This window comes from Mesoplodon densirostris, chromosome 15 (assembly GCF_025265405.1).
Source record: "Mesoplodon densirostris isolate mMesDen1 chromosome 15, mMesDen1 primary haplotype, whole genome shotgun sequence".
Lineage (NCBI taxonomy): Eukaryota > Metazoa > Chordata > Mammalia > Artiodactyla > Ziphiidae > Mesoplodon > Mesoplodon densirostris.
This window is the reverse complement of record NC_082675.1, coordinates 43,132,470-43,156,573: the sequence shown is the minus strand read 5'-3', so window position 1 is coordinate 43,156,573 and position 24,104 is coordinate 43,132,470. Positions and strand designations below refer to the sequence as shown.

General features: G+C 43.7%; 1 protein-coding gene across 3 annotated transcripts in view; it reads left to right on the top strand.

Annotated features, from left to right (window-relative positions):
• The window catches only part of KCTD1 (potassium channel tetramerization domain containing 1), an 89,865-nt gene that overhangs the window by 50,663 nt on the left and 15,098 nt on the right, over positions 1 to 24,104 (top strand). For all 3 annotated transcript variants that reach the window (XM_060119338.1, XM_060119337.1, XM_060119336.1), the window contains one exon: positions 18,463 to 18,607. In XM_060119338.1, coding sequence (XP_059975321.1) covers positions 18,463 to 18,607 — 145 coding nt within the window. The remainder of the gene's footprint in view (positions 1 to 18,462; positions 18,608 to 24,104) is intronic.

The window sequence follows — 24,104 nt, the reverse complement described above, 5'->3', positions numbered from 1 at the left end:
AGATTATGCTGAATTGGTCTCTCCTAAATAGCAGCAGTTACTAAGCACACTGGCGTATGTAGGTAATTGCAAAACTCAAGAGACTCAGCTTTCAACGTTGCAGTCGACACCCATGGCCACCCAAGGGGTGTGTGTATCTGGAGCTTTAGGATGGCGATGCCAGGCATGTGTGCCTTGCCAGTAGAGATCTGGTTTTGGCAGGCTTCACCCCCGATGTGCTGACCATTCCAGGGTGGTTACGTGGAGCTGCACTGGAGGGAAAGTGGGGCACTTGCAACGTTAAGGGGTTGGTCCGCACTCTCAGGACAATTGCATTCTAATGTCTGGATTTCCGAGTAACTGCTGTGCACCAGCCCCTGGAGTTTTCTGTAATCCCGTGTCAGGGCTGGGGGGTTCTGTGCTCTGACTTTGACTTCACAGTTCCAGTTCACACTATGGTCCCTAGACACACATGGTGCGTCCCACGTTGTCATCACACAGGCTTGCGCTTCAGGATCTCAACAAAAATGCCCCCAAATTAATGCATCCTGTTTATTTGCCAAATAGTTCCCTGAACTTTCTTTCAGAATGATTGAGTGGCACTGAATACAAAGCTTTTTATTATGAGCTGCTCTTTAGATCAGCATGATTTATAATTCAATATCTATCTCAAGTTTAAAAAAAAATCACAGAATAGGTTATTGGGGGTTTTTAGATGAGTGGACATCAACCTGGCATATACAGTCTCAGCACAAATGGAAAAAGAACGTATCCCTGCTGCTGGGAAAACGCCTATGGAAATGCATACAATGAGGACAGTCTAATGAGCAGTTCTGACTGGTTGATCTTAAAAAAAAAAAAAAAGAAAGAAAGAAAATTAGTTTACAGAGGTATTAAAAGGAGGAAAAGCACTTGGCCAATGAAAAATGGAAAGTTTCTCCAGGATCATAGGGACAAGTTTTCCTCTGCTCTGTTTCTTCTTTTCATCTTACAATAATGCTTTTCCAAAACTGTTCCTCACTTATATAGGCAAAGAGTAAATGAAACCAGCTTCAAAAGGCTTTTGTTTTTTTTTTCAAAACGATGAAACTGGATTTTCTGTTTAGTGCTGAAAATCCAGCTTCAGTAAGTTAGGCTGCACTGCTGGCAGATTCAGCAAACTTTCTTTGCCACTTGGGCACAACGTAGGCCTAGCTTTTAAAGTAATCTAGCTCATCAAGTCTTATCGTCGACAATCATTTAAAGAAAAATGCAGCCCTATTACAGGTACTGGCCTGTAGTTTTCCCTGTCATGTTCTTTTTTTTCATTCTACAGATTTATTCTGTGTTCCTTGTCAACCAGGGCATACCCTGGCCAACAAAAGTCCTTGCTCTCTTGTCGTTTCCTTGGGGGCAGGAGAGGACAGACATTAAACAAGTAAACAATCAATTAACACTATTTGAGTTGGTAGTAAGTAAAGTAGGAAGAAAAATAAAACAGGATGAATAGCCTTGGGATGTAGTTTGCTTCCTATGTTAAGTCTAAAGATAATTTTATTCTATGGTTTGTTTCTTCAGGATTCATCTTTATTAGTTCGTCTACATTTTCAAGACAAAATCTAGTTTACATTTTAGAGTCTGTAGAAGCAGATTGTTGTTGCTTCAGTATCACAGGTCACACCTTTTCGATGACCAACAGCCTCTTCTGAGTTCTGTGATTCACCTCCTGTTATCTGATGTGTGGCAAATACATATGTTCACCCTTCATCTCAGCAGGAGGGAAGGACAGGGTGAAGTCTACTGTCTGGGCTATGGGTGTGGAATAGCTCCAGGCGAGACTATCATCTTCAGATCACCTTGCTAGTTATATTAACCATGATGTTTTTTTAAAAATATTAACTCAGTTCAAATGTCACTTCTTTTTATTTTATTTATTTATTTATTTATTTGGCTGCATTGGGTCCTCGTTGCTGCAAGCAGGGGCTACTCTTCGTTGCGGTGCGTGGGCTTCTCATTGCAGTGGCTTCTCTTGTTGTGGAGCACGGGCTCTAGGCCCGCGGGCTGCAGTAGTTGCAGCATGCGGGCTCGGTAGTTGTGGCTCGCGGGCTTAGTTGTTCCGCGGCATGTGGGATCTTCCCGGACCAGGGATCGAGCCCTGTCCCCTGTATTGGCAGGTGGATTCTTAGCCATTGTGCCACCAGGGAAGTCCTAACCATGATATTGTTTCTGGTACATTTTCTGTAATTTTGCAGTTGGTGGTGACTGAGATTAGATTTGGTGTTGACCAAAGTAGAGAGTTAACAGATGTTAAAATAAATGTGGGCAGAAGGCCCTTGGAGGTAAACAGTAACAAGGCCAGCGGATCCCTTAGCCTGATCCTTAGACCAGGAAGGTGAGGGCCGCCTTGGCCCCCGCAGATGGTGCTGGTGCCTTTGAGGGCAGAGCAGTAACAGTGGGTGGGGAGTAACGCTGGGTATTCAGCGTGAAACAACTCAGGACAGGACTGTAGGTCACGTTCTCGATTCTTACTACCTTCTCACTTGCTGAGAACTCAGCCTCAGCTTAGCTAGAAACCCTCTTCCTGAAAAACTTTCTTACTTAGTTTTCATCCTTGTGTTCTTGGAAACTAGTATCCAGCCTGGCACAGGGGACATTCACAAGTTTGCTTGATATATGGATTAATTACTGGGTAAGATTCTGTACACAGAGGCCAGATCCTCAAAACAATGAAGGTCAAATAATTGAATAAAGCTATTCAAAATAGAAAGTTACGTTTAAAGCTGGACTGGGTTCGTTACCTATATCATTCAGTGTGCCGCCATAAGCTTATAGGAGGGGCTGTTACTGACCCCAGTTAGCAGATAAGAACACGCAGCTCTACGAGGCTTAGCAACGTGTTCAGTCTTATTCGGCAAATGGGGAAGAGCCAGGATTCCAATTCCCACTCTGACTCCAGGACATTAGTTCTTTTTGGGTTTTTTTTGCGGTACGCGGGCCTCTCACTGTTGCGGCCTCTCCCGTTGCAGAGCACAGGCTCCAGACGCGCAGGCTCAGCGGCCATGGCTCACAGGCCCAGCCACTCCGCCGCATGTGGGATCTTCCCAGACCGGGGCACAAACCCGCGTCCCCTGCATCGGCAGGCAGACTCTCAACCACTGCGCCACCAGGGAAGCCCGACCTTGGTTTTTTAATTCTTTTATAGCCATGCTTCTCAACCCTGGGGGCATGTTAGAATCAACTGGGATTCAAAAAACAACCTGGTCCTTCCCACAAAGATCCTGATTTCATTGGTCTGGACCTGGGCACAGGATTTGCTAACGCTTCCCGTGTTCAGCTATGCAGTCCATCTTCCCACCTTCTGGAACTGCGTTCTAAAGGTGAGCTTTAGCCAAGGGGGCAGCTCATCTACAATATCTCAAGCTATTTTATTCTCAAGGTGGCCTTCACCTAACTCTGGGTCAGCGCTGGGGCGTGTGTGAGTCCTGCCACTCCCGTGGTGCCGGAGCTCCCGGCCTGGTCTCCTGCCGTCCAGTGTCATACAAATACAGTGCTATCATTTTCTATGTGTGTCATGACTTTAAAAAGTCTGCAAAGCACCGCCTTAGACTGGGCATTGGGATAAGTAAATCTTGTTCTTATTTGCCTGTGGGTTTCAGGAAGCTCTTTTTTTCATGCCCCCATGTCCAGTGCACACAGTCGTCCCACAGCAAGGGACAGAGTTGGCCTTGGACCAGTGATCTTGCCACCTGCTGATGGCCACTGGGTTGACCTGTGAAGAGAAAATCATTAGCACAGCATTCAGTGACCAGCTTCGGCCCCAGCACACTGTGCCCACGGGAAGGAGTGGTCTACCGGATGCCAGGATAGGTAGGGCTGCTAATCAGGTTAGGGGTGTCTAGGTCCACTGATGTGTTAGTCACTGCCTCTCTGCTGGCCTCCTCCCTTTCCCGTTGCTACTGGAGCAGTGGACCTGAGTGCCCCACGATGCAGCAAACTTTCTCAGGTTCACACCACTGCACAAAACACACGTGCCTGCACCAATCAGAAAAATTGTTTAAAAATTTTTTTAAATTTATTTCTAAAACATGCCCTCTAAGCTTACACTTTAAGTTTTAAAACAAATAATAGATCTACCAGTAGTCTTCAGTGCTTTGAACTGTGCCTGGCAATGCTTGATAAATATTTGTCGAATGTTGAATGAGTTTTGCTTAGTTGAGTTGAATGAGTTTTGTTCTGACCTGGAGCAGCTCAGCCATCACAGGGCTGCTTCAGTGTGAAGGTCAAACATTTTGAATCATCAGGTGCTAACAGTGATGTCAGATTGTAACGGCAAGCCCAGACCAATCTGGGCAGCAAAGATTAACATCCTTTTTCCTTCAAGGCAGAGACCAGAAAGGAATTTTCTAGGCTAATTACGCTGAAGGGAAAAGGTAAGGAGAAGGGAATAAATCAATCCAGTCACAATCCAGAGACCAATGAGCCAGATTAACAGAAGGGTGACACCTGCCTTCAGAATGTTTTCCTCCAACTGATAATCTCCTACCTGAGCCTCTCGGGTCATCTCCAGATGCTTGAAAGAATGCAGATTCCTTGTCTCCGGCCGCCATCTGTATCCCAGGATGTGAGGGAAATGAGCAGTTTTCATTGGCATCCAGGAAATCCACCTGCATCTCCGAGTTTGGGCCACAGATCTGCAGAGCAGGGCAGTGAAACATCAGTGCATCCCCCTGCAGCACGGTGGGGACAGCGGTGGTGTGGCTAGAGACACGGTGTTAGAGCGAGGCTTTTCTTAGTGCTTCTGGCTTGATTCTCAGCACTTGGGACAATAATACGGACTGTGCTCATTTTGATCTGTCGTGATAAATGGTGTCATTGGGCAATGCCAGCGTTGTTTTTGCCCTGTGTTCGTTATCGTACTTTCATGTTTCCTGCCTCATCATACAAGAAATACTTTGATAATAAACTGTATGTTCTATTTACTTGTTTGAAAAAGTTAATTCATAGGTATTTCGTAGAAGATTCTGGTAATTTCGTACACGGTTAATATGTGAAAAATATGCTCCACTTTACTGTGTTCTTGAGAATAGTTCCATTAGAAGGGCTTAAAATTGACAATGGTATTTTCCACAACCCAGCTCACATATCTCCTATGACTTTGGTTCCTTAAATCCTGTAGTTTCTGTTGGTCACATAACTCTGATTCTGGTTGAGTGCTTCGTTTGAGAGCTTTTTATGGCAAATGAGAACCAACATTAATTTTAGGTGAATTTCCAAAAGACAAGCCACATTTTGGCTATGTAGAGAGCTTTGTGGGCCAAATATCACACCCCAGAGCTTGTGTCTACCATAGGGCTCTTAATTCCATCTTCCCAGACCGCTATGGTCTACTTTGCAGAAAGATGAAATCTCTCCGTATATCTCTGTGCAGGATACAGCGAGGTGTCTATGCTGTGTGTATTCTTGCCTGGAATAAAACAATGCACAAGTTATTCTCAAGTTGGGGGAGTCTTTTTTATTAAGCCAATGCAGAAAATAAACTTCCCCTCCCTTAATTTCTGAAGAGAAGCATGTATTCAAAACAAAATCACATGATGTTATAGTTTGCATGTAAACTCTGAGGACTTAAAACTCTGAAAGTGGGGCTTCCCTGGTGGCGCAGTGGTTGAGAGTCTGCCTGCTAATGCGGGGGACACGGGTTCGAGCCCTGGTCTGGGAGGATCCCGCATGCCGCGGAGCGGCTGGGCCCGTGAGCCACAACTACTGAGCCTGCGCGTCTGGAGCCTGTGCTCCTGCAACGGGAGAGGTCGCAATAGTGGGAGGCCTGCGCACCGCGATGAAGAGTGGCCCCCGCTTGCCGCGACTGGAGAAAGCCCTCGCACAGAAACGAAGACCCAACACAGCAAAAATAAATAAATTAATTAATAAACTCCTACCAACAACATAAAAAAAAAAAAAAGCTCTGAAAGTCACACTGAACGATCCCTTATGGGTCCACTGAACACCCAGATGCCCTCTGCTGAAACTTGAGCTGTGGTCTTAGAAGAGTCCGTTTGACTGCATCTGCCATGTCTGGCAGTTTGTTCTATTATCAATATATAAATAACCCATTAAAATGCCATTTCTTTTCATTAGAAATGAAGGATTTATTGACTCAAGTTGATGAATTATCAATATTATGCTTCTGAATGATTACTCTCAAGGTGCCTGGAGATAGAAAGTAGCAACAATTTGTCTCCAAAATAACAAGCTGAAGTGGGTGCATAATGCTTGACGTGTGGCTTCTGAATGTGCCCAGGGTGGTCCTGGTGGGAGGATGAGGGATGTGAGAGGTGGTGAGGGATGAGAAGTCAGTTGTGCTCTTACAAGGCGTATGCATTTCATGTGGTCATACTCCAAAGGCAGACACCCAGAATTTCCAATTGGGTGGCAATTCCATTTGCAAAAAAAAAGTTAAAAAAAAAAAAACCCAAAACTTTCTTCAGTCCCACGATTATAACAGTTTTTTGCTGGACTGTCTGAATCTAATCAAGATGCAGCGTCAGTAGAAATGACACAGTCACTTGGATAATGGCTTCCCGCTGCCACATAAATGCCATGTGTCGGTTTGCTTAGTAATGACCTTGCTGTTTATCTTTTTTGGTGGTAATGATTATTTTTACTCCTGTGCAACTTTTCTGATTGTGTTCCCCATATTCAGAAGATAAATTACAACTGTGCATAACAGCTAAACACCACTTTCAAACAGTGGCGGACCTCACCAGGCTCTGAGGGCTTCGTAACCGAGAGGTGAATCTGAACTCACCCAGACCTGTTTCCATGATTTGAGCTGAACGTGCTCCAGAACTCCCACCCAGCCTCATGAGGGCTTGGCTAGGTGCCTGCCACCCCTCCAAAAATTGATTTTTTTTAAACAGCTTAGAAGGTCCTGAGGGCTTCAGAGCTTACCTAAAAAATGAAAACCCTTCTAGTCTCAAAGCGTTAATGTCAAAGAAAAAAAGAAGGATCTTTTAAGTGTATCCTGCTGATCCATAATCTTAGTGGTACTTAAGGTACTTCATCACATCACCATTTTGATGCTACGTTACAGAAGGAATAAGGTGGCGTGAAGGGTGGAATTCAGAGAAAATTGTTGGACACGTTAAAATGGGCTGGAATAAAGGTTATAACAGTGAAGCAAGCCTGGGGAGCCATGATCAGTGTGAATGAAGCTCTGGTCTCCACCCTGGCAGACATCTGTGACCATCACAAAAACCCAACGGTGACGACACAGTTTGTATTTCCAAATACACGTCCTGACAGGCTCTTGAAGAATCCATTTGTAATCCTTTACATAGATTTAAGAACTTCGAGAAAGTAGTTGTTTGTAAAAGAAGATTTGGCTTTAGTGCACTTTCACTCAGGACTTGCAAATGAAAAGTTATGTGAACAAAAGATAGGGGAAGCAAATGGTTACCAAATGACTCCTGCAGTCTGTCCCGTTCTATATATGATCACAGAAAGGAAGAAGAAAAATGAGAAATTCTTGTCATTAGCTGGGATACTTTTGTTTCTTCAAATGTTTTGAAGGTCAGGGCTTGGTTCTGGTTTTTGTTGGAAGGGACAGGAGGAAACATCGATTGATGCACCTACCGCCCAGCGAGTGTATGGACCGGCTTGATGCCTTTGGGTAAATTCTTAAACTGTGATAAACAAAGCCTGAGCCCCAGAAGGGCGTGGACGGTTACACAAGACACACACCTGTGACAGCACATTGTTGACCGTGGTACAGCCAAAGGCAGGTGCTGTCAACAGCCACTTTCCTTATTTCTCAACCCCACACACCCGAGAATGTTGTCTTTGAATCATGAGCTGATACAAACTTCATATTTTTCACATGTCATTTTTGATTTGGTGACTATGTAAGTAATCTTGTACCATAAATTCGAAATCTTAAGCTTCTCAGAGTACAAAGCCAACCAGGTACATCATCCATCGTGGTTTGAAGAGGCAATTAGACAGTGTTTCCAACAAAAGGGTAGGGTGGACATTTTATATATTCTTTAAAATGTTTAGATACTTATGAAGCTCTGTAAACATGACTCTTGTCCAATTAGCAGCTTTCTTTCCTTCTTCTAAGGAGGTATAACTCACAGTCCTGGGGCTAAATCTCCTCCCTTTGTCTTTGTCATCTCAAATTCAAAAGCCTAGTTTCTGAAAGTGTTTTTAAGCCTCCTAGTCACTCTGAAGTCATACAGTGACAGAATAATTGATTTTCATTCATCCAACCACCTTTCAATACTCCTGAGTATCTGAATGATACTCATAAGACTCTTGAATGGTGTCGGTAATGACGTGTGTGTGTGTGTGTGTGTGTGTGTGTGTGTGTGTGTGTGTGTAGCAGGATAGGGATACAAAGGAGACAGTATAGATTCACTTACTTTCTTCCATACATCTTCTGTTAGGTTTTCAAAAAGCATTTACCTCGCCTTTAAGTAAATTATATTTTTCTTGTTCTTTCTTTTTATATTAAGCACTGTGTGAAGCCTCTGGTTTTTTCACTTTTAGGTACTAAGCAAAATATGTAAATACTTCCCTGTAAACTGCTGTTTTGCTGGCTCCATTACAAGTAGGAAAAAATTGTTAAATTGAAAATAGAAACAGCTGGCTTCGCCCTAGCCCTCTCCTAGTGTCATATAATTAATAGGATGCTTTTATTTGAAAGGACTGCTGTGACATACTGTAAGCCAGTTCCAACAGCCTGGGATAGTAAGATACCAGAGGAAGTAGGGACGGGCTCCGTTCCACATCCTGTTTTTACTGATAGCCTCAAAGTATGGTGGAGAGAGTGGGGCCACTGGGAGAGCACAGCCACACGGGGATGGGCTGAGTTCATGCCATGTATGAGGGAGATTGAGGGCACAAATGGAAGAGTCAGGAATGTTTCATCATATAGGAAGGCACTCCTTCAACAGCTGGGGCTGCTAACACGCAGAATCCCAGGAATAAGAGCAGTCACTCAAAAATAAGTTAAATTCAACGGGAACACATGAAAAAGAGTTTGCTTATGTAACAAGAAACTGGAAACAAGAAAACTGGAGTGGAGCTGCAAGATGCAGAAAGGTTGGCGGGAGGTGTCTGAGGGGGAAAGGAGCAAGAGTTCTGGGACAGACAGACACTGAGAGTCGGAGACAGTGTCGAGGCTGGGCTGGCCCTCCCTCTTCCAGGACGGGAGGCTGCATAGTTCAGCAGTGACCTGGTGGCTCTGCGCCTCAGTTTCTCCATCACTAACATCGAAGTATCACCTGTAAATACTCTACTGTTGCTGTGAGGATTACAGCAGATAATCCATAGAGTTTTTAGCAGAGTGCCTAACACAAACTCAAAAAATGTTTTATTAACATTTTTTCTCTGAATAGTAATTATTACTGTAAAATGGAAAACATATTCTCGAGTTTTAAGTCAAGAGAAAAAAGGAGTGTGTCACAAATACCTCCAAATGTAGAACAGCCCACTGGGAGCAGTGGGGGTGACCTGGGGGGCCGACTGGTGCACACGTGCGGGCTCGCCTGCCCACAGAGAAAGCAAGGGGAAGCCTAAACAGAAACCGCTGGAGCCAAAAATACCAAAGTGGGCTCCCATGGGACACCATGATGCTCTGATCCAGGACTGACCTTAAAAAGTAGCCCTTTGGGGCTTCCCTGGTGGCGCAGTGGTTGAGAGTCCGCCTGCCGATGCAGGGGACATGGGTTCTTGCCCCGGTCTGGGAGGATCCCACATGCCGCGGAGCGGCTGGCCCCCTGAGCCATGGCCGCTGATCCTGCGCATCCGGAGCCTGTGCTCCGCAACGGGAGAGGCCGCGACGGTGAGAGGCCCGCGTACCGAGGGAAAAAAAAAAAAAAAGTAGCCCTTTGCCCTAGAAATCATTTTAAAACAGACACTTGCTCAAACCAAAGAGCAGGACCAGGTGATGTAAAAAGTTGTCTTCCGGGACTTCCCTGGTGGTCCAGTGGCTAAGACTCCGTGCCCCCAATGCAGGGGGCCCGGGTTCCATCCCTGGTCAGGGAACTAGATCCCACAAGCCTTAACTAAGAGTTCAAATGCCGCAAGTAAAAGATCCCGCGTGCCGCAGCGAAGATCCCACATACCACAACAAAGACCTGGCGCAGCCAAATAAGTAAATATATTTAAAAAAAAAAAAAAACTACAAGTTGTCTTCTGGGACTTACCTGGTGGTCCAGTGGTTAAGACTCCGTGCTTCCACCGCAGGCGGCGCAAGTTGGATCCCTGGTCTGGGAACTAAGATCCCGAATGCCCCGGGGCACAGCCAAAGAAATAAAAAGTCTTCCGATTCAAGATGCACCACAGGATTTTATATACCATCAGATTCTGTTTGGGCATTGCATGTCATCTCCAAAGGATGAAAATCTGTCAACATTTACGAAGCCCAGGCTTAACCGAGGGGCAGAGCGACCACTGGGCAGTAAGGGCGTGGCCCTGAGCTGGGCTCTGCAGTCCCACTGCCTCAGCGTGGGTGGACTGGCTGCAGTGTCTTCACCTGTAAAACGAGGGTGATGGTGTCTACCTAGCAGAGTTGTTGTGAAGGCTCAGTACTGTGCCCTGCATGTCGAGGACACTCGGTAAATGTAGGTCGTATTAGACATCCATTTATTCCTCGTAAGAATTCTTTGGACAGGGTATTATCCCATTCCTCAGATGAAGAAATCAAAACTCAAACCGATTTGGTCCTGAAGAGGGTAAAGCCAGGATTCCAACCCAGGCCTGTGAGTCAGAGCTGAACATCCAGGGGCTTCCGAGATATTACTGAAGGCACCACGGCCAAGCTCTTGTGCCCTCACAGGCTCTGCTCAGGTTGACCCTTTGAGAGAGATGCTCCTCAGTCGTTGGTGTTGCCCACCTCACCCATCAGGCTCTTTCTTGCCTGAAATCCCTTCTCCAAGCCCCTGTGCCCTTCCTCTTACACCTGGTGATCCTGAAGACCCAGCACAGGGTTGCCTCCTGCAGGAAGCCTTCCCTCCCTGCCCTGGGCTGGCTAGGTCCCTGCCCTGTCCCCTGTCCTTCCATAGCACCCAGCAGGACCGCATCATGTTCATTTGAAGAGGCCTGGCAGAGCATCAGGAACATGGTAGGCATTCAATAAATGTAGGAATAAAAAGGCTACTTTTGTAAATTCTGGTATTTAAAACAAACCAAGTTAATTATAATACATTTTTCATAGTAAGCAGTTCATGTAATTTCTCCTAATTTAAACAACTTTCCCCATGAGTCAGGGGAGGAGCCATGAGATTCCTGGAGGATCAGCAGCCCCCCAAGTGGCTCTGGGCTCCCTCTGAGGCATCAGTATTGCCGTCAGCGATCAATTCTCCAGAACGCCGAGTTCCGCGAGTGTGGGCGCTCTCATACATCTTCTTATATTTTAAACTTGCCTCTCCTTTCTCCCCTACTTTCTCCAGCTCTATGTATCATTAAAGAAAATGATGATGCCACGGGGAACAGGTACTGGAAACGCTACTTCCCCATAAGTAGATATAATTTGCTCTGTTTGCTTTTACTTAGAAGGTATTTTCTTCCTTCTCTTAAATTACTTCCATCCGTTTCTATAACAAGCTCTGAATTCATTTTTATCTGTGTTCATGAGATATAGATGAAACTTCCCAAGTCTGGAAACTATAAAGAACTATTTCTAGAATTTTGTTAACAGTTATAAGTGAATTAAATGCTGTGTGATAAGTAAGGTTTCAATAACAGTAAGTTAACTGGTGATTTTTTTAAACATTGTAATAATACCTAGCTTAGCAATCTCCCCCCCTTTTTAAGAAAAACTTTTTATGGTGGACATTTAAAAATATATGCTTGGACTTCCCTTGTGGCACAGTGGTTAGGAATCCGCCTGCCAATGCAGCAGACACGGGCTCGATCCCTGGTCTGGGAAGATCCCACATGCCACGGAGCAACTAAGCCCGTGCGCCACGACTACTGAGCCTGCGCGCTGCAACTACGCGGCATGCGCCTAAAGCGTGCGCGCCTAGAGCCCGTGCTCTGCAACAAGAGAAGCTCCTGCTCGCCACAACTAGAGAAAGGCCCGTGCTCAGCAACGAAGACCCAACGCAGCCAAAACTATAAATAAATTTAAATATATATACATGCGAAAACAGAATACGATATTGAACCCTCACATTTCAAAAAGTTTGAGATATCAACCTAGCACTTCTCTTCCTTCCACCCATTTTGTATCCTTCCTCTCCCATCTCAGCAGAAAGGAGAGAAGGGGACCCACTGGTTGCAATGCTGACTTTTCTGTCCCCATCTCCTTCCTTCCCTGCTGTTCCGAGTCCAGGTTCCACTGCAGTGACAGCTCCCCACACACCTCTCGTTTGTGTACCCACACCTACAAACACAGACACACACACACACACGCAACTTCACAACACAAACACACACACCTTCACCCAGCCCTCTACCTCATTCACCATCTTCCTTAGGTATAATATATTAGGACAGAAACTTGGTTGGCAATCTACTAACTTGAGTTAGTAGACATGAAAAAGTATGAAGCCACAAGTGCTTCTGAAAACAAAATTATTCCATAGAAAAATACTCTGTAAATCAGATTTTTTAAAAAAGTAACATCCTACTGATTGGTGGACTCGTGGGAGGGTGTCCTCCATGGGCTTCAATGTGACCATCTTCTGCCCATCCCCCCAGGGGCAGCATGGAGGGTTTCCAGCCAGCTCTCTGTCTAGCCAGCTGTGCATCCTTGAGCATTACATTTCTGCATTTGTAAAATGGTACGTTGATCTAGGCCATCCTGGAGACTGTCACCTCTAAAAGTGTGGTTGGCTATTTAAGAAAAAGTGCTGTGACAGTTCAGAGTGACAGAATGACTAACTGAGAGCATCTCAAGTCGACGACGTTGACTTGCTCCTCTTCAGTCTCTCTGCTCATCTGCCTTTGCACTGGTTCTCAACTCAGCTGTTCGTTAGACTTCCTTGGGGAGCTTTTTAAGAGATGCAGATGCTTGGGTCCCAAGCCCGACCAATAATTACATCAGAATATGTGGCACTGGGCATCTGTATTTTTTAAAATGTCCCCAGGTGATTCCATTGTGCAGCCAGGGTTAAGAAGCACTGCTCTATACAAATGATGCAGTCAAAAGCAAAGCAAAGGAGGCAGGACTTGGATAAGTTACAAGCTGCATCTGTGAGGAGATGTGATTTCAGATAAAGTGTTTTGATTGTCTCACTTCTAAAGGAGCTCTTTTCCTTAACATGGCTGAGAGCATAGCCTGACATCAGTCCCCGTCGCCCTCAGAACCAAATCCAAACTCCCTGACCTGGCTTACACAGCTCTTTGTGATCTGACTTTTGCTGATTTCTGCTGCCCCAGCCTCATTTCTCAGTTGGCCCCAGTGGAGAGTAATCACATGTCTGTTTTTTTCCAGCTTCAAGCCTTTGTATCTTCCCTACCCCTCTCCTTTATTATCTAACCTTACCTCCCACCCCTGTACTTGGCCAACTTCTGCCTATCATTCAGGTTCTCCAGTGGACTTTCTTTTTCTTCCCTGTGTACTCCCATAGCCCACTCTGCATACCCACTGGCACACTCAATCACACTGCACTTGATCTGCATTCCCAGCCCCACAGACTGTTAAATTCCACAAAAGTCAAGAGTGTGGCTTATTCTCCACTGCGTCCCCTGTATTTCACATGGCCAGGTTGAGTGGATATTGGTGGAAAAAATGAATGAATAACTGAATGACTACACAATAAAAGAGGAAAGAGAAATTCTTAAGGAACTGAGTCACAGTAAATTAGAGAAACCAGGTCCTCTAAATGAATGACTACACAAGAAAAAATTCTCAATGATTGATTCACACTAAGCCAGGTAAGTCAGGTCCTATCCCTATATTCTCTCTCTCTTTTTTTTTTTTTTTTTTTTTTTTTAGCGTTACGCGGGCCTCTCACTGTTGTGGCCTCTTCCGTTGCGGACCACAGGCTTCCGGACACGCAGGCTCAGCAGCCTCAGCACCAGGGAAGCCCCCCTATATTCTCTTTTATTTAAGACCATTCTTTAATGCCAGGGAGAGGGGGAGCCACAGTGAGGAAGCCGACTAACTTTCCACCAAAAGGAGCTTAATTTCCTTGGAGATTTGGGCTGCATCATTTCCTCCATAAACAAAAGTAGTCAACAGAGTTAATACTAAAAAGCAAAAAAGAGGAATGTATTTTAATATCTGTTAATGCAGTTTTTTAGTGAACCTTTATAATTATTTTAATTAATGAAATATTTGCAGATAAAAATGATAATATGGGGCTTCCCTGGGGGCGCAGTGGTTGAGAGTCCGCCTGCCGATGCAGGGGACACAGGTTCGTGCCCCGGTCCGGGAGGATCCCACATACTGCGGAGCGGCTGGGCCCGTGAGCCATGACCGCTGAGCCTGCGCGTCCGGAGCCTGTGCTCCACAACGGGAGAGGCCACAACAGTGAGAGGCCCGCGTACCGCAAAAAAAAAAAAGTAGTATGTTTGCAATTTACTTAGAAACTCCAGAGGGGGAGAGGGAGGCATAGAGATACAGGTGAAACAAGACTGGACAAGAATTGATAGCTTTAGAAGCTGGGTGGACACATGGGGGTTCATTATATTATTTTCTCCGCTTTGGCATAAAGTTAGAAACTGTCCAAAGTAGAATGTTAAAAAATAAATGTCAAAAAAATAAACTTGTGGAAGGAAGTTTTTCCCTGCATTGCCACTTGGTTCAATGAGTGTTAAAAAAAAAAAAAAAAAAAAGCAGCTGTACATCATCCGGAGCAAGCTTGGTCTTGGTCAGTTGAAAAACAGGAATGTTCTCCAAGGTTAGTAAACTGTAATCAGTTCCACATAGTTTTCAGGCACCAGAGTTTACAAGCCACTGCAGTTGATTTGTAACTCCATTCATATGTCCACAAGAAATACAGCCCGTGTCGATGTTCCCCTCTATTTGCTTAGCCAAACAATGCTTTTCCACAGCACATTCAATCTCGAAACCGACCCAGGACCCCATTTTACGATCGCTGGCACCACCCTGTCTTTCCACATTGTTTTCACAAATTCAAAACCTCCTCTTTTTAAAGTTAGCAAAAATCTGCAGCAGTGTCTCTTTTTTTTTTTTATTACATCTAACATTTGTTGACCCAAACGCAGGGACTCTTTCTTCTCCCAGGGCCCTTTCACCGCAGCCAGGAATGTGCATCCATGTGGCCACGGACTCTTCCTTCCCGATCCCTCAGTCCTCCTCTGCTCCAGCTCCTTCCGCCCCGCGCAGAAGGCAGGAGGGTTTTCCCACTAATTTAAGGCCACGCCCTTCCCACCTTATGGTCCACAGAGCGCGCCCTCCCCGGCCTGGCTCAAGCTCGAAGCGAAGGTTCCGGGCCAACGCAGGTTCCGGGGCTTCGGTGGGTTTCTCATCTAACGCGGGGAGTCCTGTCCTTCCTCCCAGCTTCTCACCCCCTTTCGTCTTGAATGATTCCACCTACAGACTCCATTTTCCCCACTGCCTCGCCCAGAGGTCGCAGTCACCTCCCTGCCCCGCCCCACCCCACCCCACCCACCCCCACCCCCCGCGCCGGATGTCCTTTCAGATTTCCCTCCTCTGTCCTTTGCCTCTTTTCCTGTGTCATCCAATTCAGATCCGAAGGCGCTTCTGATTGCAACTATGCGCAATTTCCCGTGTCTTTTGGAGGTGGGTTTTGTTTGTTTTGTTTTGATGGTATCCTAAAAACCGCTTACACGACACGTTTCTCCTGTCTTGGAAAGGTCTGTATCAGTACACTTAAGCCAAGATAGTTCCTTTTACTCCTTCAGTCCTGTTGCCTACAGTGCCCGCAGGCTTCTAAGAACTGTTTTCGTAGACATAGTAGTTTCGTAGTTTTCGTTTGCTACTTTGGGGTACCTTCTTTTGCCGTGTTCTTTTTGAGCGTGCCGTGACTCTTCTTGAATTTTTCATCAACCCTGAGAAAAAGGGTACTTTTATAAAAGAAATGGAGACGGAGAGAAATTGATTCACCCAGATTACAGCTAGTAACTGGCGGAGCCTCATTCCCCTCCTCACTCAGTCACTGCTTTACCCATTCACTCCGTGAAGATTTATTTATTTAATTTAATTAATTAATTTATTTTGTGGTACGCGGGCCTCTCACCGCTGTGGCCTCTCCCATTGAGGAGCACAGGCTCCGGACGCGCAGGCCCAGTGCCCATGGCTCACGGGCCCAGCCGCTCCGCGGCACGTGGGATCCTCCCGGACCGGGGCACGAACCCGTGTCCCCTGCATCGGCAGGCGGACTCCCAACCACTGCGCCACCAGGGAAGCCCGTGAAGATTTATTTAATCGCGCATTCTGTGCTGGCGACCTTCCAAGTCTAGATTTTGAAATTGAGTATTTAAAAATTAAAAGCCTGGGATTTATTTAAGAATAAAATATTTACTTTTCATCTCATTAGTGAAGTGACTTGTAATCTTTGATATTAATTTATTTCAGGCCACAGACATAATCAGTGTACACGCTTGGATTTCTTTATAAAACTCTTGCTGAACAAATGTAAGGTAGAAATGAAAACTCTAGACCAAAAGCTTTCATTCAGCAGTGGTAATTCTTTTCATTCCAGTCATTGTAGGGAGGCCCCTTTAAGATCAAACAGACTGTGCCCAAATCCCCCAATGCTACTTAACTAGTTGGGCAAGTTACTCATCATTTTGAGCCTATTTCTTCATCTTTAAAAGGAGGATAATGGATTTGTTGCATACATAAAGTGCTTAGGCGAGTGTAAGTTATCTGGAAAACACTTAATAAATATAGTTCTCTTTTCTTCTCCTGTCAACTGTAAATTTATCATTAACAGTGAAGAGTAGAATGTTTTCATAATAGGCAAACAAGTCTTATTCTTTCCCATCCTGCACCAAACTGTCCTGGAAACAGTATAAATACGTGACAAAATGTGTTTTCGTTTCACTGCCTCTTCTTTCTATAGTCTACCATTTGATTGATGTGTTTATGAGAAATGAATGACAAGGTAGCATGTGGTGGAAGAATCCCAGGATGGTTGTAACCTACACCCTGGATGATCACCCTCAATTTGTGGAACGTTGGATGAAAATAGTAGTTGAGAAAAATATATTGAGTTTTAAAAATATGATCTGACTAATTAGTTGCTTTCTTCTTTGCGCTTACTACCTTCAGGTAGGACGTGAGTTTTCTAATTATCTTTAGAAGATTTTTATTGAAAAAAATTCACAAGTCTTTCTTTTTGGGGAGGGAGGGGAGCAGCTTTCCTATTTGTTGGTTGGTTTGTTGTATTCTAAGAGGGATGGAATTGTCGATTTACCATTACATCTGTCCCATTTCAACAATAAGATTAGAAAATTTCAAAATCATCTTCAAATCAAAATCATCATCAAAGCAATAAAGTGGTGTTTCAAATCAGAGAGAGACTTGTTATGAGTTCTACAAAATCTTTTCTTAAAAAATGGAACCATTTTCCTGCCTACCTGTTCATGAAAATCAAATGCACCTCTTGGCAAAGGAAGAGATTTCAAGTGTGTAAATTCTATTTTCTGATACAGGATATTTATTTGTCATTGTCCAACACTCTACCTGTTCATACTATAGATGTGACTGCTTTCTGTTAACTGAGTATATACTAAAGTGTATAGTTTCAGCCTTCCTTAAAGAGATAAATGATAATGGATACAAAATGCTTTAACTGTAGCACACTTTTCAAATGTTAACTGTAAAGAAGAAAAACATATTATAGATTCCTCTTTTTAAAAATTACCCATAGCCACTTATGTTTCAGCACTAGGTCATACTTTTTGGGTGGTCAAATGTTTATATTTTATAACGATTCCTGGCTGTTACAGATGATTTTTGCTGAGACCTAGGAAACTAGACTGCATATTGTTAATGGAAAACATATTCTCTTAGATGAGTGATATTCTCAATTATTGTTTTTTATAATTAAATGTAGATGTTAGCATATAGGCATTGCTTTATTTTTAGAAAATTTGGGATTCATGAGTAGGGAAAGCTCAGAAAACAAATTTCTTAAAAACAAAATTGCTTTTTTTGTAGAATCTGTTTAAAAGACACTTTGAAGCAATTATATATATATATATATAATAATGGCAGAGAGGGTTGTTTTAAGTAACACAGAGGGAAAGACATGATCTTCCATTACAGTGACAGCACTTAGCCATAATCACCATGTCAGGACATCTTCTTTACAGGTAAAAGACATTGAATAATAGAATTTACTTGAGAAAGGCTGAGACTATTTTGAATTGTCTGGTCTTGAGATATTTATCAAGCAGGGGCCAGTATTTCTCAGAAAACCATAACTACTTAGTGGGTGATTTTCCCGGACTGCCATCTTCAAAAGTGCTAACTTTGACAGTGACACAAAACAGTAGCTCTCAGTCTTAGCAGCCGAACAATTGATTCTAATTGTCTTCACTGTTCCCTCTTTCCTATCACAGAATCGGAAGACTTTTTGATGGTACAGAGCCCATTGTTTTGGACAGTCTCAAACAGCACTATTTCATTGACAGAGATGGACAGATGTTCAGATATATCTTGAATTTTCTACGAACATCAAAACTCCTCATTCCTGATGATTTCAAGGTGAGGGATTCATATTAAATTACCAACAGCATAAATATGTGCTTTGTTTTGATATGCTCCAAAAAATATTTCCAGTTCTACGTTTTTAACATACACCAACTCTAATGGCATCAGAGGTTTCTGACATCGTTATACTGTCTTAATGAAATAGAGTATATGGTCATTAAAGTTTTACATGGCCAAAAGAGGACAGCTTTTATGTGAAGAATAGAATTACAACTCATTTTAATACATTGAAAATAAGTTGGTTAAATTCAAAGCTTATTTCTGACAAGTCTTAGGTAGAGAATAAAAGGAAACCTCCTTAGCTTAATAAAGACTTTTTCTCCCAGAAATTTAAAGGAAGAATTATACTTATCAGTAAAATTTTAGAAGTGTTCCCTTTTAAAGTTACTAACAAGTGTTAAAGTTAGTCCTACATGGTGCTGGCAACTCTAGGCAATGAAATTAGACAAGAACAAATAGAAAATGTTAATATTAGAAGGGTGTATACAAAAATGTTATCTTTGCAACTGTTAATACTTCTCTAAATAAAAGATTCTAAAGGATCAATTAAATACTATTACAACTAATAAAGAACTCATTAAGGCATCCACATTCAGAGTCAATATATTAAAATCAGTAGCTTACCAATAGAAGAGCAAAAGCCAATTATAAAATGTAATGGGAAAATGTACCACTAACAGTAACAACAAAAATTATAACACCCAGGAATAAACTTAAGAAATATGCAAAGCTTGATTAAGAAAACTGCAAATCTCTACATACAAGTTTAAAACAAGAATTGAATAGAGGAAGAGACATTCTCTGTTTCTGGTTGGGAAGCTTCAATATTGTAAAGATGTCAGCTATGCCCAAATTAACTTATACATTCAGTGCAAACCCATTTAAGTCACAAGTTTTTTAAATGAAATATGACCCATTTATAAAGTTTGTGTAGAAGAAAAGAATGCTTAAGAAGAGCTAAAAAATGTTTGGTGGTGATAGTAATGGTGGGCAATAGTGGATGTGTCCTACCAGACATCACAACATACTAGCGCTACAGTGATTAGAAAGTGTGATCCTGACAGGGCTAAATTATACACATAGATCAATGGAGAAAAACAGGGTTTGGAGACAGATGTGTGTGTATGTAGGAATTTGATATATTATAAAGGTGGTATTTCAAATCGGTGGGAAAAGAAAGGAATAGTCAGTAATTGGCAGTGAGACAATTGGGACTAAGACCTTTGGAAAAAAATATAAAGCCAGAGCCCTATCTCTGTCATAAGCTCACCAAAATTCCAGGAATAAACATAAAAGTTAAAGCTATAAAAGTATTGGAAGAAAATAAAAGGGAATTTCCAAAAGTATAATTTTCAGGCAGTGAGGGCCTACTTAAGCACGACTTACTACCCAGAAGCCATCCTTAAAAAAAGAAAAAAATTGTTGAACTAAAGACACCATATACAGATAAAAGACAAGTGTCAGCCTAGTTGAAATATTTGCAACAAAAAATTAATATCCATTATAAAAGAGCTCCTAAAAATCTGTAGGAAATATGCAAACAACCCAATGGAAAACATTTTAAAATGTAAACAAAAGTTTCTCAAGGAAAAGAATAGAAATTGCCAATAAACATTTGAAAAGATATTCAGTCTCTCTAGTATCAAAGAAACAAAACTTAAATGAGATACCCCCTTTTATCCATCAGATTGGCAAAGATTAAAAAATTGGTAATATATAGTATTGGGGAACATACAGTGTGGTTGGGAGTGAAAACTATTAAACATTTTTGGAGGACAATTTAGTGGTAGTTTTAATTTAGTTTTGATTTAGCAATTCCATGTCTGTTAATTTATCTTCTAGAAGTAACACATAAATATGCAAAAATATATGTACATAGAATGTTTATTATAATTATATTTGTAATAGTAAAAATTGGACACAATTTTAAAATGTTCAACAATGGCAGATGGTTACAAATATTACGCAATATTCATACTATGGATTAGTTGATGTATGGGGAAAAAAATCACCAAGATTTTTTTCAGTGAAAGCATTAAGTTGCAGAATAGTATGTTTCTATTTATGTAAAAAATTATGAGTATGTATGTGTAAATAGAAAAAGATCTAGAAGAAGAGATCCCAAATTAATAGGGGTTCAGGGGGGCTCTCATCCATCCTCTCCTTCAGGACTTTGACCTGTAGGGTACGGGCCAAGGATGACTAGCCATATGGAAAAGAGAGTGTAGAAGGGTCATATCATGTACACATTCCTCTTACTTGAAAACAATATACATTTGGCAGAAAAATAAGAGAATAATAACTGTAATGAGTGTGTGCAGTTCCCCGTAGCCCCGGAATGAATCGGAGGAACTCTTGTGACCCTGCTGCTCCCCAGCCAGTTGGGGGTTCCCGGGGGCCTCTCAGAGCAGGCCTCTCACGGTGCTGAGCAGGATTCCAGGGTTTACAGACATTGGAAGTTGGTTTGTGCAACGTGGCTCCTAAATGCAAAAGTCGGCAGCTTTACCAAGGATGGTCTCTTCCAACTCAGAAAGGAAAACGTATTGCGAGTGTCTAATACGATGCATCTGCGAGCATCGTCCGCAGAGGCCGCAGGGGACTCTCCGGGCTCCAGCCCTCAGTCTAGAGCTGGGGACCCACCTGCTTAGACACGAGGGCAGAGCGAGCTGACGGGCCCCTCTCTGCAGGGACCCCCAGCTGCAGAGTTGACAGCCGGCCGCTTCGCACACCAGCTGCAGCGGAACGGGAGCTCGGAGGGAAGTCTTCTAGAAAGCAGGCAGAGGCCCTACGTGGAGATGCGAAGCAGGGCTGAGTCCTGCACTGGGCACAGAAGGGAAGGAAGGAGTGGGGGAGGGGGAGAGGACTGCTGCGCGTGGGCGGGGCTTCGGCAGGGACCCCAGCCTCTCTTCAGACCCGGCGCCCCGGGTGGCAGGCGTTGGCTCCCGGGTTAGGGCTGGGAGAGCAAGTCGGCGAGTAGAGAAAGGGCTGAAAGAATGAGAGCCAAGGTTTCCTTCCTCTCTGGTGTTTTCCTAGAAGGAAGGCACTAGGAGTGAAAAAGGGGGTGGAGGAGGGAAATTTCACCTTTAGTTCTATTTGAAGGTGATTGCATTTCCAGACGCCCACTCAGAACATTGACCTGGATAGTTCACTGGCTCCTTACACGAGCTGCCCACCCAGGAGCTGGCGGGGCCCACCGCCTCCTCCCTGCTGCCAGCACCGTGAAACCCGCTCCTCTCCCCTTGCGTCCTATCCATCTCAGTGAAAATGCCAGAACCCACCGTCCTGCTCCAGACCCTACCCTCCCACACCCATCCATCAGTGACTCTGCCTAGAGTACCCTCCAGATACTTCTCGAATCAATTCACCCCTCTCATCCCCCCTCCCTAGTCCAAGGCCCGGCAACTCTCTGGGTGCCTCAGGCTCGCTTCATAATTGGTGTCCCGTCTCCCACCCTTACCCCTTCTCATCCACTCTCCATGTTGAAACCAGGAGACACTTTTTTCCATTAAACTTTTTTTTTTTTTTTTTGCGGTACGTGGGCCTCTCACTGTTGTGGCCTCTCCCGTTGCGGAGCACAGGCTCCCGACACGCAGGCTCAGCAGCCATGGCTCAGGGGCCCAGCCACTCCGTGGCATGTGGGATCTTCCCGGACCAGGACACGAAACTGTGTCCCCTGCATCGGCAGGCGGACTCTCAACCACTGCGCCACCAGGGAAGCCCTCCATTAAACTTTTTATTTTGAGATCATGGTCGATTCTCATGCAGCTGTAAGAAATAATGGAGAGATCCTGTGTTACCCAGTTCCCCCCAGTGTAACATCTTGCAAAATTATACTACAGCCTCACAACTGGGATGTCAGCATTCTCACAGTCAAGGTACAGAACATTTCCATCATGGCCAGGATCCCTCCTGTTGCCCTTTTATAGCTATGCCCTCCTCCCTCTCCCCCTCCTCCATCTCCCACCCCATCCCTCACCAAGGGACACTTTTAAAAAACATCGTGTATAGTGACTCGCTCCTGCTTCAAACTCTGCCGGAGTTTCCCATTCCTTGTTCATGGAGCAAAGCAGCACATCCCCGTCAGAACCCACGAGGCCCCTGCCTACCTCACCCGGCTCTTAACCTACACATGTGCCACACCATCTTCTTGTTCCCCTTCAGAGCAGCCCACTCTGTCTGTCTGATGCTCTTTCCCTGGCCTTTATTTGTCACTTAGGGCTCATCATATTCATCACTAAGCCATCGAGTGCCTAGTCTAGCTTAGATTTGCCTGTATCCCCGCTTCTCCGTTGTCACACACAGTGTATTTGTAATTATTTGTCTCTGTTGTTTAGCGCTATGTACCCAGCTGTATGTTAGCAAATGCTTTCAGCTACAAGTGTTGAAACAGCCAATCAACAGCACCTTAAACTAATGGAGATTTGTTTTTCTCACATAAGAAATCAGAGGTCCATGGCTGTTGGCAGTGGTATCTGCTCAGTGATGGTATCAAGGACAGGACTCTCTCTTTTTGTTTTGTCATCCTCAGTGTTGACGTTCTGGCCTCATGCTTGTCACCTCAGGGTCTTAAGGTGACTGCCACAGCTCCAGGCATCACATCCTCATTCAAGGCAGGAAAAGGGGACAGAAGGCTTATAACTCACAAGACTTCGTCCTTGTCAGAAGATTCCCAGGTTCTCTTTATATCTCATTGGCTAGAACTGAGCCTCCCCTAGCTGCAAAGGAGGCTGAAAAAGTGAATTTTATTCTTTTTCAACCTCTACAGTGAGAGAAATGGGCAAAGGCTAAGGGGTTGGGAATAGCTATTGGGGAAGCTAGCCAGCAGTGTCTGTCACACTAGCTCAGCCCTGCACGTAGTAACATGTAAATATCTGTGGCATAAGTGAATGAATACACGGATGGATGAGTAAATGAATGAAGTGAGTCTCACATTCAAACCAGATTGTCATTCATACCTGGTCATATACTTCCTTATATTTGAACTTTGGATATTTTGTATGTATATCCTGACTCTTTAACTACTTTGTAAGAGTCTCACAAACCGGATCATTTTTAGTTTTTTCTAGAGGACATTGTGTGCTGGACATGTAATAATTACTTAGTATTAATTAATTTAAACAGAGCCAAAAAAGGTCAAAAGAGTCATAGGAGACCAGAAGCTAACTATAAGTAGGCACTACACTTCCATTTAAAATCATATAGGACTAAATGGAAATTATAAAACATGTATGTATGTAATATCATCATCCTAAGCTACTTGTCAGGGTAATATATTAACTTACAATTTCCATGATTAAAAGAGATGCAGACTCCAGGGAATATAAAACAATTTATGGGGAATTACAGTCAGAAAATGATAATAGCCATTTGTTTTTAGTTGCAATATATTCCAGAAACAGAGCTAGGTGTTTTAAACACATTTAAATGTGGCAGGCATTATTTTTCCTCCAAGAATATTCAGGTTAGATGCTGGGCAGAGAAAAACTGCATG